This window comes from Corvus kubaryi, unplaced genomic scaffold (genome assembly GCF_017639235.1).
Source record: "Corvus kubaryi isolate FWS band 111438036 unplaced genomic scaffold, C.kubaryi_AGA036_p1.0 split1-37296, whole genome shotgun sequence".
Taxonomy (NCBI): domain Eukaryota; kingdom Metazoa; phylum Chordata; class Aves; order Passeriformes; family Corvidae; genus Corvus; species Corvus kubaryi.
In genome coordinates, this window is record NW_024582075.1 from 18,458,572 (window position 1) to 18,478,032 (window position 19,461).

The 19,461-nt window shown below is 39.3% G+C and overlaps 1 protein-coding gene across 1 annotated transcript in view; it reads left to right on the forward strand.

Annotated features, from left to right (window-relative positions):
• Nucleotides 1-19,461, forward strand: part of PGM5 (phosphoglucomutase 5) — a 75,254-nt gene that overhangs the window by 42,671 nt on the left and 13,122 nt on the right. The window contains exons 7-9 of the mRNA XM_042012870.1: nucleotides 6,213-6,328; nucleotides 15,045-15,180; nucleotides 16,127-16,310. Coding sequence (XP_041868804.1) covers nucleotides 6,213-6,328; nucleotides 15,045-15,180; nucleotides 16,127-16,310 — 436 coding nt within the window. The remainder of the gene's footprint in view (nucleotides 1-6,212; nucleotides 6,329-15,044; nucleotides 15,181-16,126; nucleotides 16,311-19,461) is intronic.

A 19,461-nucleotide genomic window follows, 5' to 3' on the forward strand; every position in this document is an offset into this window, starting at 1 on the left:
TCACCCAGGTCCCTATGAACATCTTTCACGTGTCAGCTGATATCTTCAGGTGGTGGAAGATGAGAGACAAGGACATGCAATAGCTGCTTCTCTAGTGTTTCTTTCATGAATATCTATTTCTTCCTCCAAGTTAAGACTCCAGAATGAACGTGATGCTGCAGTTCACCCTAGAGAGCATTTCACTACAATACAAAACTCTAGCCAGTCACTTGCATCTTTACAAGTTCAGGAGACCTGTCAAAGAAAGCCCTTCCCCCAGTGTTGTGATCTCTATCTTTGTGGTGAACAGGCATTACAACTTTGGCAGGATAATTCTGTCTGATTGACTGATCTATTCTTGGAAGTTACAAGAGTTTCCCTGGCATAAGAATGTCAGCTTGCCGCAGGCTGTTGTATCTGAACGATTTATATTCATCAGGATGTTTTTGTGGCATTGTAGAGATATAATTGGAGAAAACTTCCCTCTGACTCTTGTGAATGTAAGTCGGTAATTCTGCTGATGTCAGAGGTGTTTTGCTAGTGCAAGACCACATGTCTGGGAGATACCATCAAGGACCACTTTGTTTCATTAGCCTATCAATGAAAAACAGTCTGTTGTCTCTACTGAAAACTGAAATAAAGGTATCACAAAGATCTTTAACACTTTTAAATATATATATTTTTTAAGGGAAAGTTATCTTTTTACACAATTTAAGCAGGCTAATATTTTTAGAATTCCAAGGAAAACAATCAGGACTATCAAGAGTCCTGTACCCTCTGTTTTCCTGGTTAGGTGACATGTAGATGGCTACAAAGTATAAGGAAGAAGACCTGGGATATTAAGGAAGAAGACCTGGGATATTCAGATGTGCCGCTGTACAATAAGTAGTCCAGTTGCCTGGTAAAGAAAGGTCCATTAGTCTTTTAGGTCTTTCAGGAGTAGTATTAGAATGAGCTGTTATATTTTTTTTCTGTCAGGAAATATTTAAAATTCTAATCTTTATTAGAAGGCTGTACTTGTGTTCACTATTACCTTTATTATGAGCTCGCCAGCTCATGCTTAGGCAAGACTTATCGTAGAGTTCAAGAACTGGCTTAACATTCTATATTGGTACTAAACTCTCCAATAATTCTGTTTACTAGAGAAGAAATAACTCAAACTACTTTTTGGGGTTGCATTGTATGCATTCTCCTTATGTTTGAATAAAAAATGGGCGTTTGGTATAGGTAGTGGGACTAGGTCTTCAAAATAAAAATGACCGTGAAACTGTGAAACAGCAGGAGGGTAAATTTAACTACATAACTGTACAAGAATTTATACTTTTATTTTAACTCATTTTGTTATCTCCACATTTAAAAGCATCTGCTCCTGCCTTTTAAAAATTCACAAAATATAGTTTTAAATAACATGTGTAATTGCAAAAAGTACAGTCCACTCTTCTTTAATTTTTTCTCCTTAATTAGTATTTCAGCATCCTGGGAACATAAATGCCCTTAGTTCTGATATGGGCAGACTAGCTAAGGTTACTCTAGGGTTGTAATTAAGATTACCTTTCAGTTTAGTTCCAAATGTAAATACTCTGTTTCCTAGTCTAGCAAGGGCTAATTACTGCTACATCCAGACTGAAGAAACTTTATTGTATAATCTCATTGATGTAGTGAGCACTTACAATAAAGGGAGGCAAGCAAGAGTAGTGTTTGAAGTCAGTCCCATTAAATGTCCAAGGTGACAAGAACCAGAATGTCCATAGTTTGTTGTATTCTTTCTACACAGTTCATACTCATGGAACATATAAATGCAGGTATATCAACTGTGTGATTAGACATAAATAGAATGCCTTCACTTCAAATAGACTAGGAAGATGAACTTATTTATAGGGCATATTTTTTCCTAGTTTTTATTTTGAATTGCTCTGGAAGTATATTCTGTCCATCAAGTCAGGCCTTTTAACGACTGTTAATACCTACAACATGAAAGCTTATAGCTTGAGGTATTGCCCTTAGAGGTGCACTGCTGCATCAGTATCTTGTTGATGATGTATTATACATATATAAGGATACATAAAATTTACTCTGTTATGAAAGACCTCTGCATGATATAAACCGTTTGCAGTACTGGTTCCAAGACTCACTTCCTGAGAGAAGTAGTATCCTGTCTCATCAAGAGATCTTATATAGACAAAATTCTTAACTACTTGACTTTACATATCTAACTCCCCAAATTTAGGGATTCTAGTGTAAGTATACAGAAGAGAAACTTAAAAAGCTGTACATCCATAATCTTGATTGAACTGCCCTGTGAATGTACCTTGCTAAAAATATTGTAAAATGTAATTAACGGACCTGTGATGTGTTAGAGATAGAAATCCTTACTGTGATTCATCAGCAGTTCTTGCAGAGTTGCAAGTTCCTGAAACCCTTGTCCTAAGCATTTATTTGCCTAGCATCTATCAAGCCTGTCATGAAGCCATATGCTCCTTTAAATAGTGCTGGAAACATTCAGTTCAGCAGTACACAGAAACTAATTTCCATATTTTGTTCCATAGGGATTCTACCAGTCTCAACTGGAACTTCTTTAAAAAAAAATCTGGCTTCTTGCTGTAGCAGTGATTGAAAGCTCTGATTTAGTAATTTTGTCTATAAAAAAGCAGATTGGTAAATATAAAGTGAAAAAAAAGTTTTGGTAAATGAAGATTCGTTTTGGTTTTTGTTTGGTTGGTTGGTTTTTTTTTTTTTACTTCACTGAAGTAATTCCAGTCATATTTTTAGTTGGGAAAGATGTAGAAGCATTAATAATCCCTCCCCTTTCCTGCATCTAATCTCTGTTTTCCCTGGCTTTAAAGATCTAGTAATTTCACAGTCACATATTAGTTTCCTTCCTCTGAGGGTGTTTTCCTGTATTTTGTGTGATTATTTGTTTGATCTGATGCAGCATATTATTTCTCGGAGTCTGCAGCTTTGAGAATTTTTGCAACTTCCCCTGGGAACCCCCTCATGTTTTCTGGAGTGATTTTTCACTTTGAATGTCTATAGGCTGCATAAAGGCACATTCTGCATTTATTGAGACTTCCAGTGATGATTCTTTATTTCAGAAAAATGTCAGTAAAAAAGGAGTATGCTTAATTTTCAGTGTACTTCTACTTACTTACTCTGTTAAAGTATTAAGAGCCAAAAACAACAACAACAAAAAGAAGTTGCATGGAACCATCTGTCATATTCCTACTATAAACTATTCATACTATAAACTCTGTACAAAGTGGGCCCACATGCCAACAGAAACAACATTTGTATTTTCATTGCTAGCCTAGTGCATAGAAATCTTTGGAAACAGCTACAGCCTCTGGAAGGCTTTAGTGCTGGTAAAGGTAAGTCCATCTTACCTTTACCAGCTGTTTGTTCCCCAGCTAGAGGAGTATAGAAAAGCGAAACGGAGAGGATTTCTTTCTCCAAAAACTGTACCAGGATATGGCAGCAGTTATGCAAGCCAACTGTATTGTTAGGCTACCTCAAGAGAATTGGTTTTGCTCTTCCAGCATGTTAGGTATAGCCTTCTGGTTTATTGTTTTCTTTCTTTTTGGCAGTACAGTCCTGTTTCCAGCCTGAAGTTACTGTCACACAGAAATGAAATTCTTTTACGTTCTTGATTTTTTGCAGAGCCTGTTCAGCTGTGCCCTGTGAAACCTCCTTTATGCAGCAGCATTTCTAAGGGTCAATAATATATGTAGTGCTGTATAAACACAAGGAGGTACATACCCACCCCTACCTCTAAACTAGAGGTATGAAATCTGAGTTCAGGATTAAACATTTTCATAATACTCTTTTCTTCATGTACATTCTTAGCTCTTTTCAAATAAATATCAGCAATTCTTAGTCTGTCATTTAAAAACCACTAATTTTAGATGTTATATACAAGTACAAAAATGAACACGTAGGCTCAATAGGAGGAAACTTAGATAGCAATGGGTATTCTTACATAAAGGAAAAGTTGATTTGGAGACTTTATAATAGTGCAGGCTAACAGTGTAAAAATTTCAGACAGAGCATTTAAGGACTGAACTGTCGTGTCACCACTTGTGGTGGTGAATGGAACTAAGTCCAGTTGGTGGCTGGTCACTAGTGGTGTTCCCCAGGACTCAGTACTGGTGCTGGTCCTGTTTAACATCTTTATCAATCATTTGGATGAGGGGATAGAGTTCATGCTCAGTAAGTTCACAGACAACACCATCAGGCAGGAGTGTTGAACTACTGGAGGGCAGGAAGGCTCTGCAGAGGGATCTGGACAGGCTGGATCATGGTCCAGGGCCAGTGGTGTGAGGTTCAACAAGGCCCAGTGCCGGGTCCTGCCCTTGGGTCACAACAACCCCAGGCAGCTCCACAGGCTGGGGCAGAGTGGCTGCAAAGCTGCCCACAGGAAAAGGACCTGGGGGTGCTGGTGCCAGCAGCTGAACATGAGCCAGGGTGTGCCCAGGTGGCCAAGAAGGCCAATGGCATCCTGGCCTGTACCAGCAACAGTGTGGCCAGCAGGACCAGGGCAGGGATTGTCCCCCTGTACTCAGGGAATGATACTAAGGTGTGCTGGAGCATGTCCAGAGAAGGGCAATGAAACTGGTGAAGGGTCTGGAGCACAAGTGTTGTGAGGAGCAGCTGAGGGAACTGCGGGTGTTTATTCTGGAGAAGAGGAGGCCGAAGGGGACCTTATCACTCTCTACAACTGCCTGTAAAGGTTGTAACCAGGTGGGGGTCAATCCCTTCTGCCGCGAATCAAGTGAAAGGACAAGAGGAAATGGCCTTAAGTTGTGCACAGGGAGGTTCAGATTCCATATTAGGAAGATTTTTTCGCTGAAAGTGTGGCTAGACATTGGAATAAATTGACCATGCAGGTGGTAGAGTAACTCTCTCGAAGTGTTCAAGAGGTGTCTGGAAGTGGCACTTGGAGTGATTATGGTGGTGCTAGGTTGATGTTTGGACTAGATGAGCTTTAAGGCCTCTTACAACCTTGATGATTCTGTGATTCTGTAGTTTGGACATATTTATGTACCAGGTTTTGAAGGAGTCAGTGCTGGCATATTTGGACAGTTTATCCCATCTACTTCATGCACTTAATTTAAGACAGAGAGATGTGCCATCAGAGAACAGATGTCTATCTGTTGATCATAAAGGTGACTGCTTTCACCTTGATAGTTTTAGATTATGTTAAGTGTGTTGAATCCACCTTTGATTGATCTGCTTTGCTTTGGCTTGACTGGAGTTAAAATTAAGTAAACTGTCTCAATTCAAGAAATCTTGTTAGGTATGTTAGTTGAAGCAGTCGTAGGATCCTTGGTAGTTGGTCAGATTGCTTCATTGTATCTTAATTCTTATTTTCCATATTATAAACCAGTTGGTTCTGAAAACCCTAAGTGCACAATGAAAACCACCAAATACAATTAGAAACAAGAAGATTGGTAATACTCGTTCTGCATAAATCCCATCTTGGGATTTAGAGTTCTTTAGAGTTGCTGGGTGGGTTTTCTTTCTTTCTTGTTTTATAGTCCAAGAAAGGTTTTTTTACATTATAGTTTATAACAGGAATATTTACCAGTTAACAAGCTGGGGAAGAGAATGCACATCCAGCTTATAAGGTGGTTAATTTTGGTTCTTGAAAATACTGGCACATCACTCACATTGTGGGAGAATTTCATCTATTACATAAGAGGAGATAGGGAAAGTAAGTTCAGATTCGGGTTGAGACTGGAGAAGGTTTTTAAAGAACATACTGCATAATGGAAACATTCCTGTATTGTCTTGCCTTTGAGCACATTACAAAAAGTAGAAGTATCTTTCAAACGTTTTGATATTCCCACCTGTATTTTTTAAAGGAAGGTGCTTCAACATAATACTTTAACTTCCATTAAAATACTAGTGTAACAAAACTGTTCATCCTTACATTATGTGTTTTCTTGCTCAGTAAGAAGAGAAAGATACTGGTAAAGCCTGTTGAACTGAGGTCCTACATTTTTCAAAATACTACACTTAATGTATAAACATACTTGGATTCTGATTGAAGTTAGGTGCTGAGACAAGGATCAGTTTTGAATTGTGGTGTTCTGTTCTTGGGTTTGGATTTTTTTTTTTACTTCTAGTGCACCTGTCAGGAGATGTAATGAGACCTAGAATGTTCCTCAATTGACCTCAGACCATATGTAAAAAAAGCACTGTCTTAATCATGTGATGTTTTATTGTTTGTTTTCCAGAGTGGCAAAAGTAATGAAGGTTCCTGTGTATGAGACACCAGCAGGATGGAGATATTTTTCAAATCTCATGGACTCTGGACGTTGTTCCCTTTGTGGTGAGGAAAGTTTTGGCACTGGTAAGTAATACATGATCAAAAATTACCACGGACTTTAAATCTTTCCTGGATGCCTCAAGTCAAACCCAAAAGAATCAGCAAATTAGCTCTGTCTCATGCTAAACCACTGTCTGTTCTTCATGTCTTGAGGTTTGTCTTGTAAGTGTGGTGTCCAGCACCTTGAGGCGTGAAAAATGGATATTAAGAAGTGGCAAGCAATCTTAACTACTGTCCAGACAACTTCTGAAGGTGCCTGGCACACTCTTCTGACTTGGACATAAGTCAGAAAAGCTTCACTGGTTCCACTGCAAGTCTTTCACAGACTGCAATGGCATTTGGTGGGATTTTGCCTGTATGGGAGCCACATTTTTTCCTGATGTAATTAGGTGTAGAAAGTATGAGGATTGGTATATCTGATGGTACATCTAAACAAAACTGTTGCAGGGATCTCTTTTTGGAACATCACAATTGCTCAAGTGTCAGATAAATTGCTCAAGTGTCATGTTACGTGTCAGCATTGGTGTTTTCCCTAGGTGTTTCTCCCTTATCTGTCACAAGAACCAATCAAACAACAGAATGCAGAATAAATGACAAATCTGAGCCATCAGAAATATAGTATTGACAGTAAGCATTAGAGCAAGTAATTGAACTATGTAGTCTGTAAATCTGCACAAATGTGGTTTTAGTTCATGACAATAACTGAATAAATTTCAAAGTGCTTCTTTATTTCTTTCCTGGATTCTGGCACAGAAATTCTTCCTTCTTATTTATTAGTAGGGCTATATTACAAGTCTTTTTGAAAAAGCACAGACCAGAGTAACATAATAATTTGCCTGGCTAATAGTTTATTCTGTATTTTGATGTGAGTTCTGTGGGGTTCTCTATTTTGAATGTGTAATTCCTTGGCTGCAGCTCTTCATAGAAAATTGTTACCATGCAGTGAAAGTTGATAACAAATTTCATTTGCTTTAATTGACTTTGTCAAGTATTAAGTTTATTGGTTGGGGTCAGTTAGAGCAGAATGCTGCTTTTTTGAAAATGAGGATACCTTTAAGCCATAGACATGCCACTTCATGTGTTATCTTGTTTACTGTATATATCTGAATGGGCTGTGATCGAAGTACCAAAAATATGTTTGATTTCTTTGGGTCTTACATGTAAAAAGGAAGAGAATTTAAATTAATAATGAATGTTAATTTTCTTTTTGTTGTCAATGGGAGCCAATGTCCCATGTGTAGCAAACTGTATGCCTTCACAATTTGCTGTGAGTGGCACAGGTTTGTATTGCCTTGAAGGTATCTTTTGAACAGATACTTCCTCTGCAGGGTGCTCTGTGAGGTCATTGAAAGAGATGTAATTTGGGGGGAGAAGGGCAGGGAGATCTTGTATCTTTCAGAATATACTGCTTTGTTGTGGTGTATTGTTGAACTGTATCTCCATTAACCCACGAGAGGTGTGAACTAGGTTGTTCTCAGCTCTCACTGCTTTTCAATACTTTTTCACTGGGCCAATTATGTACCCCTTCCTTCTAAATACTGAAGTTCTTCTTGCTCATACAAAACCAGATACTTTCATGAAACTTGTGTGGGTGTAGAGACATCAGTATGACCTCATTAGCACCCACATAATTTAGACAAAAACTCCTGGCTTCATCATCATGCTGAGGAAAGTTAAGTGTGGTTTTTAACTGGACGGAGCTTGTAAGAGTTTTGATAATGAGTTCCTATGGGTTGAAGTAATCTAGATACCTTGGCCCACAGAGTGCAGCACCTCCTGTTGCATGCAGGCCTGTGTGTAGAGGTATGTAAAACAAACAGGAGTGGCCTCTCTGTGCCATATGCCATGACAAACCCCTGCCACAGATCTGTCTCTGCTTGGGAAATTAGTCTCCTAGGCCATCTTCATCTGATGATGTTGAGTATGACTCTTTCAGATGCTGTTGTGTGAGGGAGAAGGGAGGGATCATTGGTTGCTTAGTAGAAGCGATGTCTTTTTTGAGGAAACTTGCCATTTAAATTTTATGGTGCAGTTACAAAAAAAGACAAACATCAAATTTCCCTTTCACATTGCAAAAGCATGTTCAGGTCTTGCTAAAAAGGCTGTCCCAAGTACCAGTGGACTTTAGCCCTGGAGATAAGTCACATAGAAATAAAAATAAAGTGTTTTGATCTACTGTAACAGTGAGGACATTGTGATCTCTGTTGGTCTAATTTTATTATCCTGAGTATCTGATAGTGGTTGAATTTGGGAAGAGAAGCACTCAGGGAGGTCAAGGAAGTGCCTCTAGGGTTTGCCTCTAGATAGGCAATAAAATAACCCTGACTTCTCTCTTCTCTTGCCATTGACTTTTTCCTTTGCTTCTATCTTTCTGTAAGGCCTTGTACTCTAGCCTGTCTTCCAAATTTGCAGCTCCTGTCTCCTGACCTCAAACTAGTCTCTACATTCCTTAGCACTCTGTGTTCTTTATATTAATCTGGTTCTTCCATCCTATCACCAATTTTTCAGATTCCTGATAAATCCTGTCTCTTGTGAATGCTAAGGGTGCTTAAACAACATATTGCTAGCCAGCATGGAGAGCTGGTCTGCAGCAGTATCTCGGCATTCCAGTATGTTCTGATCAGATTAACTTTGTTGTACCTGCAGCAATTCAGTGCAGAAAGCCTCCTGACCTCCAGTTTTATCCAATTCCATCTAAAGGCAAATCTGGACACTTGAGATTCGATCCCATGGGCATCTAGAAAACTTGAGCACAGGGTTTAAATTCCTCAGTCTGTGTGTAGTTGCTGTGTAAAAAAAAAATATGTGACAGAAAGAGATTTCCTAAAGATGTTGTAGAGTCTCCCTCACTGGATACATTCAAGAACCATCTGGACGCAATCCTGTGCCATGTGCTCTGGGATAACCCTTCTTGAGCAGGGAGACTGAACTGGTTGCCCTCTTGTGGTCCCTTCCAACCTGACCCGTTCTGTGATTCTGTGATACTTACGGGGCAATTACACAATGGCTGCGATGTCTAAAGTTTGGTTTCCTCACTGCCTCAGTTTCCTTACCATCTTTCAATTCAACGCAGATGTCTGAAATGGGTCGTTATATGCCAGGAGGTTTATTTGTAAAACATGGTCTGGTTTGTAGATGACCAGTACTTTAGCAATGTGAGCTGTTTTTAGCAGTAAATATTTACCTTATTGCGAATCTTTTAGTAATGTCCTAAGCTGTGTGACCCTCACATGTTTCTGCCAGTATTGGGCATTTGAATCAATTTTACAGCTTTTGCCCAATCATATCTATTTAGGGAACTGAAATTTGGCACTTCTTTAGCTTTCAGCGTGGAATATTTATATAAGTGTATGATACAGTGATTGGAGTGGGAAACTTACTGCTTTGTATAAGAGGAGGGAGTTTTAAAAATCCACCTTCTGTCATCAAACTGCATTGGAAACCAATTCCTTGTGTACCCAGGTAATCCAGCCTAGCTGGAACCAAGTAATACAGAGCCCTGGTTTTATAACAAAAGGGACTTTGCTCTGGCAAGTAAATAAAAGCAAATTTTCTGCTATAAAAGGAGAAAAGATGTTGAAAATATCCCATACAGCTGTATTTCCCAAACTTGTTTTCTGGCAGCTGATCTTGGAGCTCAACCAATGCTTTAAAAACTTCTTCCATTTTTGTAGCAGTGTGGGGAGCTTGTCAAATGAGGTTAGCAGCTTTCTGGTTCTATGACTAATGCCCAGCACAGAGTTCAAAGGAGGGCCTCAGCAGCAGCAATTAGTTTCTAAATTTCATCAGCAAGCTATTAATCAGGGTTAGGAGAACTTTGTGGCTGATTTATCCCTCTGCAGTTTAAGCCATTTCAGTAATTGCTACAACTTTCAACTTTCTTAAATTTGCTTGCTTCACCTCCAGATTTCCAGATTCTATTGACATCAACCCCCTTCTCCTGCAAGATTAGGTGGAAGAACCTAGTGGAGAATATAAAAATGTGCTATTACTGAAATGAATGAAAGCCTCGAAAGAGCTGTTTGGTGGTGTCTGTTGCAGTAATACAAATCTAAAATAATCTCATTAACTTGAATAAATTATCAGATCAGAATGTCCCTAAATCTCCATTTGCCTAAAATATCATTAAATTTCAGACTGCTGGATTATAAATTTGTGAGACTCAAGTATGTGAAAACAAAATTATTTGTTGTGAATTTGTGTACTCCTGTGATTTTCTTGTTTTAAAATCACATTTAGAGAACACAGTGATAGACAGGGATTACTAAACTAGGGAAAAGTAATTACCTTTTATTCATGCATATGACCCACAAAGCTTGCTTTCTCTATCAGAATTGGATATCCCAGATACAGACAAAGATAGACAGCTTTCAAATAGTAGAAAAATCATAATTGAACACATTTGCATGATTTTACTTTGTTTCTCAAGCTACTGCCTCTGAAGACTTTTTTCAGTCTAAAACTGTGTAAGCTGACTATTTCTCTATGAATGGGAACATGCTCTGAGAGTTTTTCCCAGGTTGTTTACTTGAGTCTGGATGTAGCAATTTACTGTAGTAAAAAATAACTTTTGCTACTGTTATATGGAAAAATAACAAATTAACTTAAAAATAAGTTGTTGAAACACTTGCAGTTACTATAATTTTCCTTGCCAATGGAAAATTAAATATAAAGTGTTAGAAAAAATATTTGTTGCCTTCTCTGTTCTGTTGTCTCTTTCTGCTTTAGCTCATTAAAACAGAATCAGGAATTCCTTAATTCTGTGATGTTTCAATTAAAAGTAGCACTGAGGATCATACTGAGGTTACTCAGAGCCCCTATTGCAATTGGGGAATACAGTATTGCAATTTCAGAAATACAGAACTTCGAGGCACCTTTTCCTTCTTCCCTTTGCACAGGACAGATCTCCCTCTGCAAATTGATTGGATCTGTGAAGCAAAGAATGGAGTTAGCTGAACTGAGGCAGTAGAATAAACTCCCTCCCTAGAGTCACTGCAGTGTGAGCTGGGCTGTAGGACTAAGTTAAGACAGAGCTAGCAATAACACATACAGATGTTGGTAGGTGAAAATCAGAGTAACAAAATTGCAGTAATTGATTTTAATTTGCTGAAAGAAGGAAGGACAATAAATACAACAACATATTTGCATACAGTAACCATGCTGATGGATGTGCTCAGTTTCCCTTCTGTTAAGACTAACAAACTGAAACACCTTCTGGGCACGCAGGATTATTGTCCCTGTACTCGTATCAGGCTAGCATTTTTAATTGTGACTTTTGATTCTGGAGCAGTTAAGTTGCTTCTAGCTATCCAGACTTTTGTCTCTGGATTACTTTCTCCCACTGCTTTCTCTTTCTGGAGAAGCAACAATTTCTGTCCTCTGAGGGACATGCAAGGACAGAACATATACCAAATCTGCTAAATGGATATGAAGAATAATCTATTCAGCCCTCCTTATACAGATTTATGAGCTTAAGCCATACCAGAACAAAGCTCAGAACACAGCAAAGAGCTCTTCAGAAATTCTTCTGTCCATGTTTCACTAGAACATTTTGGTTCAATTAAATGTACTTAAAGTGTTTGCTACATCAGAATGCATCTCTTTGATGTTCAGCTTAGCCTGTTTCTCCATTGTCATGATGTATAGACCATTTTGCTGAACAACTGCAGTGCTTTTCACTGTATGATTTGCTAGCCTGCAGTCTGCAGAGTGTTACATAGCAGGAGAATAAATGGTCATTCATATAGGAACAAATTGCTGAGGGGTTAAGCTCATTTCTATGTCTCCGCTTCCTGCTGGTGCCTTTTGAGACACTTAAGCCATTTAAGTGGCTGGTGATAATCGGCAACAGAGATGGCTTTTTTAGGCAAAATGGAATTTTTTCTGTGCTAAGGATGAATGGCTGAAAGGAGAGGCAGGCAGGTTAAGAAGGAAAGCAGCAGGCATGCCAGGGTGAGCCTGCTGTTACCAGGGCCCTGCCTGGCCCCCTGGGGCTCCCCCACTCTACCCAGGAGCACCACCAGGGCCGTCAGCCCCTGCCCCAACAGCACTGCAGCAGGGCCCGTCTCCAGCTCCCCACAGCCCTGCTGTGCCTGGACAGGGGTCCCCCAAAGCCAGGCCTGCCCATGCTCCCACCTCCTGGCCTGGCCTTTCCCATCCCCAGTCCAAGGCAGTGCCTGCTGCCCAGAGCTGGGTCTGCCCTGGTGTCTCTGACTGCCCTACTGTGGGGCAGTGGGACTGGGACAGGCCCTGGCTGTTTGTGCTCTGCTGCTCAAGAGAAGCCCCGCTCTTCCCAGTCCCCTGAGCATCCCCAGCCCCCATGGTGATGTGATTACTTTTCCTGCTGTTACCAGAGGAACAGTGTTTGCTGGGAGAGAAGTGACAGCTCTATTCTAGATTTCTCTTTTGGTGGCAGGGGCAGAAGCCTGCACCAGTATCTGGGAACAGACTCTTGGCTTCGGTGACAATGACTGTGACTCTGCTGTCTGCTTTGCCTACAAGTAAGCTGACTTTATTATCCATAGAACATACTGCTGGTGTTCCTGTAGAAGATATCCTTACAGTAATCTAGCATATTACTGCAACGAGAGAGTAGAAAAGGTGAGAGATGACCTTTAAGGTCCCTTCCAGCCCAAACAATTTCATGATTCTATGACCTGAGTGTCTGAAGGACTGACTTTCTGTAGAGGGACATTTGTTTTCCTTTCTTATCAAAGCTATTTGCAAAGCTTTGAGAGCTCATAAATAACCCTGCCCTTTTTCTTCTGACTGGTTGGCACTCCATGCTTTCACAGCACCCAGTACTGGAGCTGGGAACAGAGTAACCTGGGGCTCCTCTTGCAGCAGCTCCTCAAGCACCAGCCCTAAATTCGGGCTGTTGTTATAAGAGACTGCTGTTGTTGCAGAGAGCTCACAGATTACAGATCAAGGCAGATAACAAGTGGCAGAAAAGAGATATTCTTACTGTCATGATGGCTACTTTGCAAATGTGAAGGCTATTGTCTCAGCTCTTAAATCAGTCTACAGTGTTCGATGTCCTCGTTTTCTGTAATGCCTAATGCATAGACATAGACACATAATCTTCATGCAAATCTTTATCCTCATCAACAAGTGTTCAGTAATCATTCTTGTACAACTTGAATATTGTGCTGAATAGTAATTTGCATTTATTTAACCCTGTGGTAGTTAATGTTAAGATTAATGTTACATTCAGAGTGTTGAGGTTGAATGTAAGACAAGAAGCATAAGTGGCAGGCAGATCTGTGGCAGACCCAGGACAATGGACTCTTAGAAAATCCGTATGAGCACCGGCTGATACCCTGATAGTTGCTCTCACCCAAGAAGACAGACTGCAAGTTCAAGGCAACAGCAGTGATTGGAAGACTGAACCCTAGGAATCATGGTGTCTCTCTGCACATCTTGTTATTTTCCTTATATGCCTTTAATATGTTGACAGTTTTTCACAGGGTTAACAGCTTCAGTGCATCAATTTATATTACGGGAACTGTCCTCTGCCAGTAGCAAAACACAGCTGTTTTGACAGATGACTGTGTGGGCTTTGCAGGCTGTTATGTAAAACCAAGCTCTGCAAAGCAGTCTTGCTGCAACAGGATTTTTTTGTTTGGGGAAGGAGAATATTTCAGAAAACACGTTTTCAACGTAAGAGTTTTTAGATTCCTCTCTGGTGGATTTTATTAAGTATCTTCTAAGGATGGATAGTTCAATTGGTGGCCTCCATAATCAGTAGGTTCTTCATGCAGTAAACAAAACTTCTGAATTATTGCTTTGTACTCACAATAATGTGTGACTAGACAGAAAACCACAAGGCTGCAGCTAACAAACTTTAACCGAATCTAGTAGTATTATGCCAGATCAATGGCTACATGTTTGATACCTCTTCAAGTTTCTTGAGTCTGTTAGTTTATATAACTGCCATCAGTATCTACTGAGTGCTAGGGGTCTTGGATCTTACTTGGATCTGAGACTCACATGTTAAATCATATGAGGTAGTCCAAAACTGCTTGTAGTTTTCATTGTTGGAACAATTCCTGTCTTCATAAATACCTTCATAAAATCTATGAAGGGATCTAGATTGGAGAATCCAAACATCTTTACCACTGAGAGGTATGGAGAAATACAGAAAAGGGAACAGTCCTGCTCTCTGGTTTGCTTGTTTGTTTTTTTTTTTCCTCAGGAAAAAATCTTTTAAGTTCTTGGTCGTTGTCCTGACGGGAGGTCATGAACATTATGGAAATCTGCAGTTTTTATGGAATGGGAAAGTTCTTTCTCTGCAGCTCGACGTCTGCAGATGAACATCTGCAGAGATAAAGAGAGGGTGTTGAACTCGACTCTCATAAAGAAGATCATTCTGACTCATGGCTGGGGTTTGCATATCTAGCCCAATTCTGGGAAACAGTAGTAGAGGTGTGAAAACACTCTGTACATCAGTAAGCAGGAATAATGACTAAAAATGTTTTCATACTGCTACTGTTTCTATTCAAATACTTGTACATATTTTTACTTAACCTTAGAAGTATGGGCTTTGTCATGCATAAATAGATCACATTTTAAGCATTAGTTCTGGTTTTCTGTCTGGAGCATTTCAGAGGTACTGGGGCTGGTACTATTGATTACTGTTATGTGACATAACACAGTTAAATGAGATATTTGCCCAGCCTCCTTACCTTGTTTTCTGATTTGCAGTGGTACCAAATAATGTGCTTAATGTCTGTCTCTTTAGGGTCTGACCACCTTCGGGAGAAAGATGGACTGTGGGCTGTGCTAGTTTGGCTTTCAATCCTAGCAGCTCGAAAGCAGAGTGTGGAGGAGATTGTCAGGGATCACTGGGCAAAATTTGGCCGGCACTACTACTGCAGGTGAGAAAAATGAGGAAAAGGCACTTATGCAGCTGATAGGAGAATTCTGATACAATCATTGCTTGTTTAGATGCGCTCATCTGCACTTAGGTGGTGTGCATTTGCTGTGCCTACAGAATGAAGATCTGCCACAGATTATCACTGTTTTATAGACAGATTTTTCCAGAGGAGTGTCAGAAAAAAGAGCTATACGTATATGTTACTGCTAGCATATGCGTAATTGAATTTTTTAATATTGAATGGCAGAAAGATTTGAATTATTTACTTGTGGAATATATAGGTGCAACTTGTTATATGATGTTGAAAAAGAAACATAATCCCAGCAAGATTTACTCCTGCATTTTTTTCTCTAAGTGCCTCCATGTGACAGGGTTTTAGTGAGAGCTGAAACCTATGCCTGCTTCCAGTTCAGGATAACTCCTCCAAAGATACAAATATTTACTTATTTTTATTAAGGTCTCAATATGGTGAGTTCTAGCTGTCATTTTCATCTTTGCTTCTGCCTCTTTCTCAATCCAGACTTAATCCAGAGCAGTTTGCAATTTCTGTTTTGCAGCTATTCCTCAAAACTTGTAAAACAAGTTTTCTCTATTTCACTTGTCTGTTGAGCACTGCACTGATTGTGTCATTAAATTTTGAAAGCTAACTGTGTATTGGTGATGTTTTCTATGCTACTTTAGAAACTGCATTTTCTAGATGCTTTCTGTTGATTTAGAGTCCGGTGGCCCATGTAAAGCTATGGTTACACACATGAAATGGTTAGATTGCACAGGACTTGCATGTGTGTGCTGGTTTCATTTGCAATCAGTAGTTAAGTGGTACACTTCTGATTTTTGAAGTAAGCAGTAAATTGCTAATTGTGAGTATATACAGGTCTGTGAAAGCAGAACTCTTATCTCTGGGCATTTACTTACTGATTCTACCTTTTTTTTTATATATGTGCAAGGTTCGATTACGAAGCACTGGAACCCAGAACAGCGTATTTCATAATGAGAGACCTGGAAGCTTTGATCACTGACAAATCATTCAGCCATCAGCAGTTTGCTGTGGGTAACAATATCTACAGTGTGGAAAGAACAGACAGCTTTGAGTACGTAGATCCTGTGGATGGCACTGTGACCAAAAGACAGGTATGGCTGTAGTGTTGGTTTTGCATCTGTCGTATTGTCTCCAACAGTGTTGTTTCTAAAGTTCAGCTGGCAAGACTGTCCATTTATTTATGGGATGGTGTTTCCTTTGCTGTGATAGATTCTGCATTTCCTATTTAAGATTAGCTCAGTCTGGATAAGATAATCCACCTTTAGTTTATCTTGTACTTGCTGTATGTAACTGGAGACAACAGTGTCACAGTGAACATAGGATGGGATGAAGTCCCTGTTGACAGCAATGCATGTGTAGGGAGGGTTCCTTTTCTGGAACAGTGGAAAATGTCATATAGAAAGAAGGTCTTTCTTTTTTCTCTTTGCTATCTGAAATCTCCACTGGCTATACATTACCAAAAAAAAAAAAAAAATTTTCTTGCTCTTGGTGACTGACAGGATTTACATAACTGAGGTGCAAAATCTCAATACCTACTGTATCCAATAGCATGCATAAGACTTTATAAGGTTGTAACCTATGTGGGCACATTTGACTTCCCTAGCGCAAATTATCAGTTCCTTCTGGATTCTGTCTATACTGAGATTCCTTGGTTATCAAGAACTGCAGTTCAAACTGAACCTTTAGTGTTTGGAAATTCATGATGTGCTCAAAAGTAACCAGGTACTTTTACCAGGTGTAAATGTATATTCAAGTATCTTGAATATGAGCTATGACTCCTATTAAAGCTTGTCCTGATTTTATGCTATTTATATTTTTATGGTCCTGGTTTCTCTGGTTTTTAAATTATTTGATGTAAACAGACCCTAGCAAATGATATTATAAGCCATTAAAACTACTGTCATGCCATTCTGCTCAGTCTTTATAGTTCCATTCATCATTGCATCCAGAAAATATAAGCAGCCCATCTGCCACTGAGCTACTCTCTTTTTGTGTATTACTACTGAAACAAGATAGGAGGATGTTGTCATATCCAAGTCCAGTGGAAAATTACATGCACGGAAGACTTGTGACCTTTGTAGCTTAAAAAAGCAGCTTGTGAATTTTCATTGCACTTTTCTTTCCCTTAATTTTTTCATCCAAAGCGCTTACTCTATGTTGGAATATAATTGCTAATCATATCACCATGTAACACAAACAGAGAAACATGACTTGGCTTGTTTTCAGACGGACTCTGAAAGGGAGCCCATAAAACCAGAAAGAAAAGTCTTTTCATAGGGAGAAGCTCTTACTTATTCAGAGTACAGCTCAACCAGTTTGTCCTTTGGCAAGGACACATTCCTAGCTTCATGTGTCTGCAGCCTCAATGGGATTCTCCAAGCACAATGAAAGTGGAGAGGATATTGATCTATGCAAATGAAACAACAGTTCACTGCTGCCATTTTCCTCAGGTAGCTTGCTCATCATCTAAACGCAGGTATCTCTTTCAGACTATCATAGGCTTCATGCGGATTTTTTAGTTAAGTATTCAGGAACATGTTCCAAGTTTTGTTCCCCAGTATGTAGGGGAGAGAAATTTATATTCAGTGCAACTGCACTGTCTCATGAATGAGAAGCTGGCTACATAATAATTATTCAGTGTTAATAAACAACATACTCAGAAAATAAACACAGCAATGAGAAAATAGGCAGCAAACAATACACACAGACTGTTGCTTCTAATTAATTCTGTCTCTTGAAATCCATGAATATTGTTTATCATGGTGCAATAATAAGACTTAAATGAAGCATTCTGTTGTTCTTGAAGACTGTTTTAATTTTTAAAGCTGTACTGTGCTTTTGCACACATAAGCGCATAACAGTGCTGCTCCTGAGGGTCCAGTAACCCAGGAATGGGACCAGTTGCATTTTTGTGTGAAATTTGAATTATGAGGATGAGAGGTACAGGTTGGCCATTATACTAAGAGACAAAAGGCTCCAGGGAGACCATATTGTGACCTTTCAGTACTTCAAGGGGGCTTGTAAGAAAGATAAGGACAATCCTTTTAGCAGAGCCTGTTGCAGTAGTACAAGTGGTAATGGCTTTAAACTAAAAGAGTAAATTCAAAATAGATATCAGGAAGACTTTTTTTTACAATGAGAGTGGTGAAACACTGGAACACATTGTCCAGAGACATGGTGGATGCTCCATCCCTGGAATCATTCAAGGTCAAGTTGGATGGGGCTGTGAGCAACCAGATCTAATTCAAGATGTCCCTGCTCACTGCAGGGGAACATGAATGACCTGATGACATCAGGACTGAATGACCTTCAGAGGTCCTTTCCAACCCAAACCATTCAATGATTCTGTGATTATCCAACAATTCTTTATATGGTGCTAAAGATGTTTTGGCATATATCTGAGGAAACAAAGGTTTTAATTACATTTTATTTATACTTTAGAATATTGGCACACTGTGTTTCTAACATCATTGTCTTGTCAAGCTCCTGATAAAACTGGAAAAATAAAATGCATCTCTTTTAATTCTCTTCTCTCATTTTTTGGTTCACTGCCCTTTAAACAAAAGTAGCAAGGATCTTAGTTTGTGCACTAGACCTTTGTCAATGGAGGGACTAAGGGGAAGAAAAGTTCACTGGCTTATCAGAGGTCGCACTTTTAGTCTAAGGGTACCATTTACACAAAGGGAACTAGAATGTGTATTAGTGCACAGCTGATAGAATATTGCAACACTACAACTATTGATCTGTGCAATTTAGTCCTCTGGCCTTAATGGCCTTCCTGTACAGAAACTGTGGATCCAAGTATGTGGTCTGTGGTCTGTAAAAAAAAGTGTTTATATATGCAGTACAAAAGAGGGGAGGAGAAAAGAAAAAAAGATGTGAAGATGGGAGCAAAGAGTGATTTTTTACTTAATTAATAAATTTTTCAATCCTCTTTACTATGCACACAGTTAATGTGCATTAATTAGTGTACTTGAGATGAATTAACACCTTAAGTTTTCTAAATTGTACTACAGACTTACTGAAATTCTTGCAGTCATATATTGATGCATGGTGTTTGAGGGGTAGCAACTGGTCCTGTCTTTTGTATTCACTACTGACAAACTGTTTTTTGATCCAGGGATTCTGTAGGTGTTTCTAAGGCCCTGTATCTTGAGTGATCTTATACCTATTTCTCAAGCCATTGATTTTGTGCTCTGCCACACAGAATAAGAGCAAATCAAGTAAAAAGAATAAAAACAT